This window comes from Leptodactylus fuscus, chromosome 9 (assembly GCF_031893055.1).
Source record: "Leptodactylus fuscus isolate aLepFus1 chromosome 9, aLepFus1.hap2, whole genome shotgun sequence".
Taxonomy (NCBI): Eukaryota; Metazoa; Chordata; class Amphibia; order Anura; family Leptodactylidae; genus Leptodactylus; species Leptodactylus fuscus.
In genome coordinates this window covers 72,827,609-72,841,362 of record NC_134273.1, presented here as the reverse complement: position 1 = coordinate 72,841,362, position 13,754 = coordinate 72,827,609, and the positions used below count along the sequence as shown (strand labels likewise).

Below are 13,754 nucleotides of genomic sequence, written 5' to 3'. Positions count from 1 at the left end.
ACAGCACTGGGCAATACTGTCAGTGACCGACTGCTTCACCCCAAGTGTGAGAAGGAGCGCTATCGGAGGTCTATCTTCTCCACTGCGGTTAGGCTGTACAACCAACCTTGAGCTAAGCGGAGATCATTCCATACAGAGAACTGTAAGATCTTTAAGTTGTGATATCCCTCCTACTATCTTCCTACCTTTATCTTTTTACCTGTACCTACTGTCACTGTAATGCCCCTACTGTGGAGCTTTTTGTAGTATTATTATTATTATTATTATTATTATTATTATTATTATTATTATTATTATCATCCATACTGCAGTAACACACTGAATTTCCCTTTGTTGGGACTATTAAAGGATTATCTTATCTTAAATCCGCTGACATTGTACCCACAGGACACTAAAAAATAAAAGTTCTCTACCTGTTCAGCAGGTACTGTCTTGTCTACACAGTCACACAGTCTATGATATTATGTGTAATAATTGTATTAAATCCATGTGGTCCAATAACATAATAGAAACCCATGTTACTGCGCCAATTCCCGCAGCAGGAAGTAGTGTAGCCATAAATGTAGCTATTTTGCCTACCAGCGTTTAATAAGCTGTCCCATGGCAAACCGATCCATCAGTGGAGCCACCAAAAGGTAAAAGAGAGTCCAATATCAGTTGGGAAATGGCAAGAACCCAACCCAATTGAAGCTACCTACACAGATATCTACAAGTGCCTTTTCCTTTCAGGCTACAATAGCTATGCCATAAATCCATGGTTATGGTTCAAGATCTTTTTAATAGCTGAATATGGATTTACATATGTGCCACTTTTGCACCAGGGAACTGGATTAAGTTGTTTTGCAAAACTCCCCAATATGTATAACATTTAACCAGGTTTTTCTATCTCAGTGTTTCAACAGCTTTGCCTGCAGTCTGTTCTTCTCACTTCCTCTATTTCTCCCCCCTCTTCCCTCTTGCTGAACGGGGGCACACAATACTTATGCAGATCAGATAATATGCACATGCTTGTACAGAAGGGACTCAGTGTTATCTGTGTGTTTACATAGGCAGATAACAGACTGGGCTTTACCAGCAAACTGCAATTAGCTCTATGATTGTCCTGCTAGCAAAGCAGTGAGTGACGTCACTTGTCCTATAGGTCCGTAGTTATAGCAATGCTGTGTAAAAATTGGTGGAATAAGGTCACATAGCAGGCAAACAAAGCAGCATTTCTAAAGCAATAGATTTAGGAAAAGTTTTCACTTTACATAAGCTACCAGTATAGATAGGATCCTTGAGATGGGGCAACCCCTTTCATTAAAAGCATATACTGGCAATACTCCTAAGAATCCTTCTACTGTTTTTCTATAGTTATGCCCACATACACTTAGTATGACTGTGGCCAACATCAGGGTGATGGAGGGGTAAAAATAGCAAATATCAGTAAAATCCCTACTAACCATATGACTAGAACAAATACTATCTTCATGAAACCTTTCTCATGCAAATATGGAAAGCAAATGATTAGAAACTGCCAAGATATTCCTGCACTGAACCTTCTTGTTAACATAACTCTCACTATGTATGGGTATCACATATTTGTAGGACTGGAAAGTGAACACCTGTTTATGTACAGAGTCAGTCTGGTAGAGGCAGATGTAATACCAGATTGCCCATATGGTTCTGCGTATGAATCATCAGTGGCCTGGAAGGACGATAATTTCTTTATATTATCTGAATGCTGGGATTTTTTTCCAAGAGATTCCAACTTGGCAGAAGGCTCAACATTTATCGGTTTCACAAGTACACCGGGGGATGGAAGCTAAGTATCCAGCGTAAGAATGTATGCTTTGTGTGTGACAGTGCATCGTTATATGATATACATTCGAGGTGTTATGGGAGGCAGCCAGCTTTATTTTTAGTGTAGTTCCTGGTTGTCGCTATATGTGGCTTAGCGAGGACTATTCAACAACACTGAGGCATATTTGTGCTCATATCAAAAAGGGATTATCAAGAGGTCAACCTAATCTATTAGGATGTTCTAGATAATGAACAGATTGAGGTTCAGATCCAGTTGTATAATAACAAACTAGAAAGGTGTTGTTTTTAGCATCCTATAGACTATACAGCGTTCTACATCGCTTAGCTGTAGGGTTGGATCATGTAATGGACTACTTTAGTTTTGCCATACACACGAGCCAGTTGTCTGCTGTTTTTTAGTTGTATTGTAACATGCATTGCAAGTCTGTTGCAAATTCTGAACCTTAAATTTTACCAAACATTTATGGATATTTATATTGATAATGACATGTGAAGTCCAGACTTAGCGGATCTCCAGTTTGTTTAAGGATTCCAATTTGTCTTCAGTCCAATCCAATCCAATATCACAACAAGCTATCAAACGGTTGAAAGGCTACAATTCATCTTCCCTCAATAGATGGCCACACTTGGACACAAATAGGATAATCAGTAGTGATGGGCAAACCTTACAAAAATAGTTTTATGAATATTTTGGAGGATCATCCGCAAGGTTCATTTTGGACCAAACGTGTTCGATCTATAAAGAAAGTGTTATGATACTCTGGAGTCTATTGAACCCCAAAGTAATCAGGGGCCCAGGGAAGGGGCAGAAAAATTTAAACAATTCTCTAAAATATATCCACTTTTCCTCAACTTTTCTGTCCTCCGCTATGGCCTCCAATTGTCTTTCCCAAGCATCTCTGGCATCTTCTGACCTTATCTGAGATGACAGTGGCCCCAGGTCAATAATGAGGCTTGTAATGGGGCCTCAGAAGGCATGTTGGGGGACATTGATGCCAGAGTATAATAAGCCAAATCCAAAATTTGGGGAAAATTTGTGACAAACCAATTTAATTACTAAGCGATTTAGTCCTCTCTAATTGTTAGACGATCACTTAGTGATAACTTGACATGAAATCACGTTGTATTGAATAAGGCAGTTTAAATTGGGATACTCATATCTGGGCAAATCCAGCCATGAGGACAGCTAAGGGCTCGTTCACATCTGCGTTGCCCTCTCCGTTCTGCAGGTTTCCGTTTCCTGCATAAAACAGAGCAGGAGACGGAAACCTGCAGGAGTCTCTCTCACCCATTCATTTGAATGGGTGAGAGAGATGTCCGGCCGTGAGCGGCAGTGAGCGTTTTGCGCTCTCCGCCGCGAAACCGGGTTTTTTAATCCGGACACAGAGTCGGACATGCAGTACTCTGTGTCCGGATAAAAAAAATCCGGTTTCACGGCGGAGAGCATAAAACGCTCACCGCCGCTCACGGCCGGACCCGGTCTGTGCTTTGCGTCTTCTGGCATGCAGAAGACGGAAAGCACAGAACGGAAAGTAGAACGCAGGTGTGAACCTAGCGTCAGAAAGGACATATGTATGGAGATGGGGAAAGTAGGTATTCAGTTCTATTTATACTGGGAAAGATGTAAGTAAGTATACTATTGTAAAGCATTTCAAGGGTACTATTCCAAAATGCAAGGGTGGGAGTTGCATCTGAATCTCATTATCCGAAGGTGCAAATGGCCCTTCTCACACATAGAAGGACACCAGTATTATAGATGCAATAGGCTTTGTTATTCATGGTCTTAAAAGCTCCATAGATGACATATTAGCTTTTTTTTGTAACTAAATATTGGTATTCTCTATGTTCTAGCAATTCTTGTGCATATAATGTAAGATCTCTACCATTCCTTTGTTTTTTCTTCTAGAAATGCATGAATACATTGACACCTGGGTGTTACCCATTTGTGACATGTCCCTATACAGTGTGACACTATGCTATCAGTGCTAATAGTGGCAGGCTGCAAGGAAACCAGTTGTTACATGGGATACATACATTTATACACAACACAGAGGTCTACTCTAGAATTATTACATTATTCAGGATACAAGTATCTACTAAAACATCCATGCCAGGAGAAATGACGGTTTTTCTTTAAGTTATGCCTATGTACTCTTAAAATTATAGCTGTTAAATTCATAATTGTGCTGTATTAATTTATTTCTTCAGCCATGATATAATGTATACTTCAATGAACACAGTTATTCAAGTTGCTGAAAGAAGCTGGTTATTGCTATCACAGGAGATGAAAGGCAATTGTATTAGTATTAGCTCTGAAATGTCTAATCCAGAGTGAAGAAATTTTTGTTTGCTATTTTGCACTTCTTAAGATGTCCTCGACTTCTACAGCACAATGCATATGTGCTGGATGTGCCTGGAGATATGCCCGGGATTCATTTAATGGAGTGAAAGGTGGGATTTATGTCTGGTTCACATCTGTGTTCGGTATTCCATTCGGGGAGTCTGCTTGGGGACCCCCCCAAACGAAACACAGAATGCATTAAAATGTGGTGAGCAATGAAAACACACGGACCCCATAGACTTTTACAACAGTCCAGTTCAAGAGCTACATATTTTGTTAATGTACTCCTCCACCTCTTTCCAAAATTATACAGAAATGCCACCAAATATACATCAGACTCACACCTCCATCTGGTGTCATTGGGTAAAAAAACACAACAAAACATGAATGAGTTTGCATCTTGGGTATCCAGGATATATGGTTAGAATTTGCCTCTTTTCCACATGCGAGAAGGTGCACCACAGTTCCTTCTTCCATGATCCAATATAGTTTGGACCATCTAGAGGTCCAACATAAGTAGCCATTAGGGTTGAGATCATCTTGAGACTTCAGGATCGTTTTTAAAATCCGATTTTCGATCATTTTCCAGCCGATCGCAATCACGATCGTGAAATTTGCTCAATCGCTGATCGGGATCTGATCTTTCTCGATCCCGATCGCTCAACCCTAATGTTAGCTTTTCCCACAATGATTGGCCAGTAGCCAAGCATTGTGGGAACTAACGTGAGATCTCGATCCCGCCGAAAAGGATCAGGATCGGAATTCCGATCGTGATCGTGAAATTTACTCGATCGACGATCGGAATCCAATCTTCTTCGATCCCGATCGCTCAGCACTAGTAGCCATTTATAAATATTTGAAATAACCTTTGGTAAAAGAACAGGAAAGAAGATGACCGGGTCGAAAGTGGGGAGTTGTCATTTGCAAAATAATAAGAACAGAGAGCAGAAATGGTTGTACTGCTAGAAATTGATGTCTCTAGCATGTTACTTAAAAAGAAGTTATCCTAAAATGAAATATACCAGTTGAAAAGGAAAGTGGACATGGGTTGTCAAGAAGGTCCATTAGGGTGACATGTGGGTTATCTGTATTAAGAGGGATGTAATTTGCAGGGGTAGGGAAATGGGGTAAGAATTCCCATAATGGTTCCAGATGTGTATAATATCCTTGGTCACACTATTTGTAATCTTAAGGTGTAGGGAGTGTGAGTAGTGGGCCCATAGAGTATGATACAATATATTTTATGACCCATTAGGGTGACATGTCAACATGTTTTGTAAAATGACCATTACACTTTAGCTGTTGCCCATTCTCTCAGCTTCAGTCCTGTGATATATTCAAATTTCTATACTTTAGAAACTGTATAACTAAGCAAAATGGTAAACTGTGTTTGATATGCGCTTGAAGTATTATAGCTGTTTCATTGACTCTACTGTAGATATAATGTTTGATGTATTATTTTAGCAATTATTTTTGATATGTGAAAAAACAAACTATACACATTGTGCTAATAGATGTTCTTGTCAAATGGTGGATACTTGCCAAGCGTCGCAGAGTTTGACAATATTTTATCTTATATTTGTAGAAATAAGATATGTTAAAATATCACTATACCAATTACTTTTATTAAAGGTGCCTATATCTGGGAAGTTTGAAAGAAAAAGTTCCGCAGTCTCTATGAGCTATATTCCATGCCAAGCAATTGTAGGCTTTATAGTCAATTTTGGCTTGATTTGAACCAATGACACAAAGTAAAGGGATAGATGATGGAAATGACTTTTCATTAGCCAAATTGCCTTTAGAACTTCTAGATTAAAAGCAGTAATACAGACACTAGCCATTTTATGTTCCGCGGGTCCATCACAACCTTTGTTGTGATCTATTGAACAAAGATTGAGGATGAAAAGTCATCATAATAAAAATGAGGAATGATTGGTGGTTGTCCATATTATGGTTACTCTGAAAGAGCGACTTGTTCTAGCAATTTCCTAGTCCTGATTAGAGGTTTGGGGAACAAGTGGGATATTCAACCAAGGCCACCATCAAAAACATTCTGGAGGAAATCATTATTTTTTCATCAGTTCTAATATTATTTAACCATGGCCAATAAGTCAATATATAACATGTCCTTGATATTCTACAATTCACTACTAATAACAGGGCAACTACTGTACCTGCGGAGTCACTTAGCACAGAACCAAATGCACTGATGATCACATCGGCTTTTAACTGAACAACCTGATCTTCATCTTCCATCCAATTTCCATCGTCATCTTGTTCTGTTCGAACAAATTCCATTCCACTTATTTTGCCACCTTTAAGAATCACTTTACGAGGTGATAAGAATGGCATGAATTCACACTTCTCCTCTTTGGCTAATTCAACCTGCAGGACAAAAAGAAACAACGTTATTACTTGAGATGAGCGAACAGTAAAATGTTCGAGGTTCGATATTCATTTCGAGTAGCCCCTCAATATTCGACTACTCGAATCGAATATCGAACCCTATTATAGTCTATGGGGGGAAAATGCTCGTTTCAGGGGTAGGCAACATTCGATCAAATTATAATTACCAAGTCCATGAATGAGGGTCGGGCTGGATCCTCCGAGAAGTTTTCTCCTTGCAGCGTCCCCGCGGCCTCTTCCGGCTCTGAATTCACTCTGCCAGGCATCGGACCTGGGCAGAGCCGACTGTGCATGCCCGCACTACAAGCGGACATGCGCAGTCGGCTCTGCCCAGGCCCGATGCCTGGCAGAGTGAATTCAGAGCCGGAAGACGCCGCGGGGAAGATGCACGGAGAAGACTTCCAAAGGTAGGAGAAGAACCAGCGTTGATTGGCCGACTGTATAGCATTCGGCCAATCAATGCTGGTTCTGCATTGAACTTTTCCATTCGAATAGCGAGTGGTACTCGATCGAGTATGAGTATTTTGAATACCGTAGTATTCGATCGAATACCTACACGATCGAATACTACTCGCTCATCTCTAGTTTTTACACAAGGAGGAGGGTCATATCGTAAAGGGAGTGGCCTATCACCGCAAAAGATGGTTCCAACTTTTGCTAAATTAGTAAGAGGTAATACATTTCTTGGTTTATAATTATTGGTTGACTATTTCAATATAATGGGAGTCGATGGATGATGGGCTATTGAAATGGAATTTGTTACAAGAATCCAGATTATCAGTCTACCAATATATAGGTTAGGATCACCTGGATAAAATGATCCCTTTCCCTTGTGAATCTGTATCTACGTTGCTGAAATATCAATGTTATTGTCAATATGTAAATCAGCTCTTCGGAGCAATAAAGGCATTGCCACTTACCCTTTTGCATCAGTGGTAACAACCCTCTTTGCACCAAAGGGCTCATTCGAATATTGACTAAGAACTGTGATATCTGAACAATGGAGGACTGACATCTATTATTATTAATGGCAAAGAAAACTATGAATTGTGTCATATGTAAATGGTAAAGTATGAGTGATGACTAGTGATAAAAGAGAAATTAGGTAATGGAATGAGTAATTATCAATGAGTCATGAAGACGAGTCAACGGGTATTAGTGATGATTCATAAAGATTGATTTACTTGAAGTTAAAGGGGATTTCCAGGCTAAAATATTGCTGACGTATCCCAAATATAGGTCACTACTAAAAGACCTGTGGGGGTCTGTCACCCGCTACCCTATTGATTAGCTGTTCTCACCCCAAATGAATCCTATTCTGCTTCAATACTCTGTATAAAGTCCTCCCTATCCACTCCCTACCTGTCTCATGATCTTCCCCTGAACTTCAGTTGAGCAAAATATCAGTTTTAAAGTCTTTTCTGCCACTTTCCCTGGCACCTGCGGACATCGCTTCCTGCACTAAGTACACTGGAAAATGCCTGAATCCAAGATGGCGGACGGTATTTTTAGGGGTGTGACATCATAGGGCTGACTGGCTGCACGCATGGCATTGTGGGTGATCCCACGCTCCCAGAGTTCCTTGCCCCATGTCCTAATGTGTGCATCAACCATTTTAGGAAAAAATGTGATTCACTACCATGAAGAATGAATAAATCCAGGTTCAATGTGAATCGAATATTTCCTGAAATTCGGATCAAATTCCATTTTGTCAGCTTCAATTCGCTCATCTGTACTGATGACTTTTATGGTGTATTTTGATATAGGTTTGAATATTTTAAAGGTCTTAAGATGTATCTTCCATCACGTTTCCTCTTGGTTAAACATAGATACATGGGACATCATGGTCATCTTGGCCACAATATCTTCTCTAACCATTTTAGTGACGACAGGGCTTGGTCTTGATAGGTTGCCAATGGAAACAAACATGAATGCCGCAATTTCCAATGGTTTGGCACTTGTCATAACCCAAACCATGATTTCCTTGTTGTGACTGGGACACAGGAAGACTGGTTGGGTTTCTGACAAGTCCTAGACCATAGGAAGTTTCTGCATTCACAGTTGTGTCCATTGTATCACGAACAAAACTACTAAGGCTTGGGTCACACCAGCACCTGATCTCCGCTTGGGGATTCTGTTCCCTATTCTGCTTTAAAAATGCGGAGAGAAAATTCTCTACATTTTTACGCATTTTTTGGGGGGCGGACCCCATTATGGTCTATGGGGGTCCACGGTATTCCAAGGACAATAGCTTTATTAGTGGATTAAAGCTGAAGGCAGGTGTGAACTTAGCGTAAGATGGTTCGAGAAAATCTCAAAAAGTCTGTAATTTTTTTTTATTTTTTTTTAAATATTTGCAAAAATATTAAATTTTAAATTTTCAACAAATTTATATATGGTTATGTTAACCGATTTAGAGCTTCCTACATCAAACACATCAATTGTAACTTGCTGTTGCTACACAGTTCTCATGTATCTATTAAAGTGAAAGTTAGACTATTTTTTATGTGTTTTTCCCCTCATAAACAATGAGATGTGCTAACCATTCATGTCAAGTCGAGAAGCATTGGAGGATACATTTTCTATGCTAATTAAGCCCAATTTATTTAAGGGTCTGTTTCACTTTTGACTTAAATTTGTCATGTTTAATGTGCTACTTGGCAAACGTATGCTCCTCTAATGTAAGGCGGTATCTGGAGAATATGCCATGGCTCTTTATTCTGGGTGAGGGATTTTTTTTTATCCGCTCTTGCTACTAGTTTGTTAAAACATCATTAAGGGCAGAGTGACATGAATATTACACCAAGGACTGGATTATTTCTATGAATGTATCTATTGTTTTCATTCTATTTGTTACACTGATGTTTTTTGATTTATTTTACGCCGAAGCCAAATCTTCTTTGTTAGGGACAGGGATGGGTTATGATTGATGTTACGTAAATGACAGCTCCCACATCTTATGAAGAACATGGAGATAGGAAGGATGTGGTCAACCTTAAAGAGAGCATATTCAACTGTCACAGAACACAATATAGTGATATACATCATACGTCCATACATCACACCAGGTTTGGAATTTGTTATGGAAATTAGGCATTTGATTCAGCTCCCTGGAGCACTGCTCTGCCACTCAGACCTGTACTATGTCCTACCTGTGCCTCCCTCCAACTGATATGCTAGAGCAGTGCTCCACCCCTAGTGCACTGAATGCATAATTTGCATAAGACTTCAGAGTTGTTGTTCTTCAAATTTCCAAAAATCATATACATAACAATAAATTATCCATCTCTGTAATGTACTTTAATGTGGAAGTGGCAGTTGAACATTTTTTGGGGAAGTGATAGACTCCCTTTAATGGGACGACAATAAAAAACTGTGGTCTCTTTGAGCACAGGATGGGGGGTAGTTGTATTAATGCTCAGTGTATGACCACTGAAAAATTGGGACTCTCAGCAATGACAATTATGGTGGTCTCCTAAGTCAACGTGGGATTGCCAACTCCATTTACTGTATAATACCAATAAAGAACAGAACAGAGCATTGGCCACACTGGTTTGCTCATCTTTCAGAATCTCAGCTGGTAGATTCTCTTAAAATCCTTCATCTTATTATTAATAGTAGAGATGAGCGAACAGTAAAATGTTTGAGATTCGATATTCATTTCGAGTAGCCCCTCAATATTTGACTACTCAAATCGAATATCGAACCCTATTATAGTCTATGGGGGGAAAATGCTCATTTCAGGGGTAGGCAACATTTGATCAAATTATACTTTCCAAGTCCACGAGTGAGGGTCAGGCTGGATCCCCCGAGAAGTCTTCTCCGTGCAGCGTCTGCGCAGATGGCTCTGCCCAGGCCCGATGCCTGGCAGAGTGAATTCAGAGCCGGAAGACGCTGCGGGGAAGTTGCACGGAGAAGACTTCTAAAGGTAGGAGAAGAACCAGCGTTGATTGGCCGACTGTATAGCACTCGGCCAATCAATGCTGGTTCTGCATCAAACTTTTACATTCGAACAACGAGTGGTACTCGATCGAGTACGAGTATTTCGAATACCGTAGTATTCGATAGAATACCTACTCGATTGAGTACTACTCGTTCATCTCTAATTAATAGCAATAAAGTTACTATATACCTAGTGTGGGTAATTTAGCTCGGTAGAAGCAGTGGTGCGGACCCAAACAGTCAAGACGGGGACACAAAAGGTGCAACAAACTGTTTTTTGTTTGTTTTTTTTAAGAAAAAAACTGGAAAATAAATAAAGCTTGACTTTGAGCAAAACAAAATCCAGCCAAAACAAGATTAAAAAACCTGCTTGTCCGAGCGACTAACTAAACAGTCGGGATAACCTAACTATACATGTGGCTTTCTACCAGCCACATGAACAAAACATTGTAGTATTTCAGTTCTACATACATAATCACATAATAGTACGCAGTCTGCTGACAGATCATCAGAGCAACCCCAGGGAGATAGTAATCCCGACTTCCCAGTTGTGCTCATTTATTTTTGTGCCGTTTCCTTATCCAAAAAAATAAATGTGTTAATAACATTAAAAAAAAAGTAATTCCGTAATATATTCAGAAAAGCAGAATTAATCCTGCCAAATTGATAATTCACTTTATTTGCAAGATCGAATTTACCTCTTCAGGAACAGCCCGAATGTTAGTGAATCCTTTTCTAAACACCACATAGACTCTTCGGGCACCGCAGCGCAGTGCTGAGGTTGCACAGTCAAAAGCGGTGTCTCCAGCTCCAAGTACGATAACGGTTCCCTTTATGGATGGCAGTGAAGAGTGACAGGCGCACATCCCTGAATAATGAAAAGGGGAGGGAAAGCGTTTTCAAGTAGCGAAACCATTTTGCATGTCAACTCCAAAAGATACATGTACTTAAAGCAGTGTAAAATTGCATCTTGCAGTTCCCAAGCACACAGTGTCACTATCACATTATTCTGCTTCACTGAGAGACAGTTCTATTCCTATATCCTAAGATGTGCTCATATGCGTAATTTCATTGTCAATACTCTTACAGGAATAGCATTTGTAGGGATTAACTCTTGAGATTAAAAGTTTTCACATTATGGATCGAATAAGCTTTCCCAATGCCCCTGGTATCATATACAAGTGTATAGGATGAGGTTTACCTTAAAGGCAATTTCTATAGCAATTTCTGTATAGTTTTTGTTTGCTATGGGAAAATTTTGACTTTTTGTAGGGCTACTGGGTTTGTCGATCATGTGTCGATCATGCATTAGAGAAGCAGAGATGATGTCAATGCTCAGGGGAGAACACATAACTTCATAATAAAGGTGAAGTTTATTGTGAGGTTATGTGCTCTCCCCTGAGCATTGACATCATCTCCGCTTCTCTAATGCATACAGTGTATGGAGGTGAAACTATCAGGTCTAAGGGAGTTAGATCAAGGCTTTAGTTGCCTTGCTTTGTGTATTCGACCTTGTATTCATACAGTGGTCCACATTTAGTATTGTGATTACAACTAGACACCGCTGTATACATGGTTCATCTTTTCCACATCTCGGCACATCATTGTGATTTGCGAGACATGTGGATATGACATGTAGGCCTGCTGGGGGAGCAGTATATCAACCAGGGACAGAAATAGACTTGACAGGCTGATCAGAAGGGCCAGCTCAGTCCTGGGGAGCCCCCTGGACCCAGTACAGGTGGTGGGTGACAGGAGGATACTATCCGTGGTGACCTCCATGTGGGAGAACAAATCCCACCCCATGTATGGGACCTTGATGGGACTTGGCAGCACTGTAAGTGACCGTCTGCGTCACCCCAAGTGTGAGAAGGAGCTATCGCAGGTCCTTCCTCCCAACCGCGACCAGGCTGTATAATCTACATCAGACCAAGCGAAGACACTCCGTACAGAAAACTAATGATTATGACCATGAAGTCTTCCTTCTTTCTCTTCCTTAGCTGCTATGGACTCCTAGTATATCTTCTCTTCTCAGCATATGTGTGTCTACGTCTGTAATATATTACCGTGTATTATCCTGTATCTGTATTACTATGCTGCTGTAACATCCTGAAATTTCCTCAATTTGGGACTATTAAAGGATTTTCTTATCTTATCTTCTCACAAAAAGGGTCTGGCTTAAAGGCACCAAATGGGCATCAAAATTGTGATGTGAAATGTTAAACACTAATATAAACTAGACAGTCTAAAGATACTCCAGGGTTAACATCTAGCATAATCTAATATGATAAATCTGGCGCATTTTCTGATTTTCAGACTGCCTCTCTGTCTGTCTTAGGTCCGGTTCACATCTGCATTCAATATTCCACTTGGGGACCCCCCGCAACGGAATACAGAACGCATTAAAAAGCGGCAAGCAAAGAAAGAACATGGACCCTATAGATTATAAAGAACTTTTCTCTCCGCATGATTTGGGAGTAAACCGCATGTAAAACACATAGACCCCATTATAGTTTATGAGGTCCATGTGCTTTCATTGCTCTCTGCTTTTTAAATTCCCCAAGCGGACTCCCTGAATGGAATACCGGATGCAGATGTGAACCGGGCCTAACTATTATTAGCAAATATAGGATGAGCTGCAATATCAAGTGCAGCCACAATATAATTGATGGCGCTGTGCTTGGCAAGTCATAGGGCATAGCACTTGTCCAAACATAGCCCTTTCAATCAGCTAATTGGTAGCGGTTCTAGGAGTTAGACCCCTACCAATCTGACATTGACGACTTAACTTATGGACAGGTGTTCAATATCATATTCAAGTCAACCCCTTTAACTGCCCTGAAATCTGAAAATGAATTCCTAGTTTGGAATAACCACTTTAAATTTGCTGAATTGGAAATAGTGTTAATGTGAGAGAGAGAACCAAGACAGTATAAATACAGGAAAAAAAACAACAAAAATAGTTCACGGAATTATATAAATACATTCAACCTAATTAAGTATCTCCTGTGTCAGGTAAAGTAATTAACTTTTTAATTAAGCTGAGATAGAATTAAATGAAGAAAAAAAAAAAAAAAAAAAAAAAAAACTACGCTACTCTTGAAAATGCACAAACCTCCTTTGTTAAATTTAGATGATTTAAATACTAAAATTAGATATGTTAAACCATGTTCAGAATTAAAGATCTTCATATAATTACTGAGAGTAAGATAATCTCTAATTGTATGCGGAATTAACATTCCATAGGCAACGAGAGAGGTGA

General features: G+C 39.8%; 1 protein-coding gene across 1 annotated transcript in view; it reads right to left on the bottom strand.

The window, feature by feature from the left end:
- The window catches only part of DPYD (dihydropyrimidine dehydrogenase), a 655,808-nt gene that overhangs the window by 347,240 nt on the left and 294,814 nt on the right, over window positions 1–13,754 (bottom strand). The window contains exons 10-11 of the mRNA XM_075286742.1: window positions 11,191–11,360; window positions 6,319–6,529 (exon numbers count right to left, since the gene is read on the bottom strand). Coding sequence (XP_075142843.1) covers window positions 6,319–6,529; window positions 11,191–11,360 — 381 coding nt within the window. The remainder of the gene's footprint in view (window positions 1–6,318; window positions 6,530–11,190; window positions 11,361–13,754) is intronic.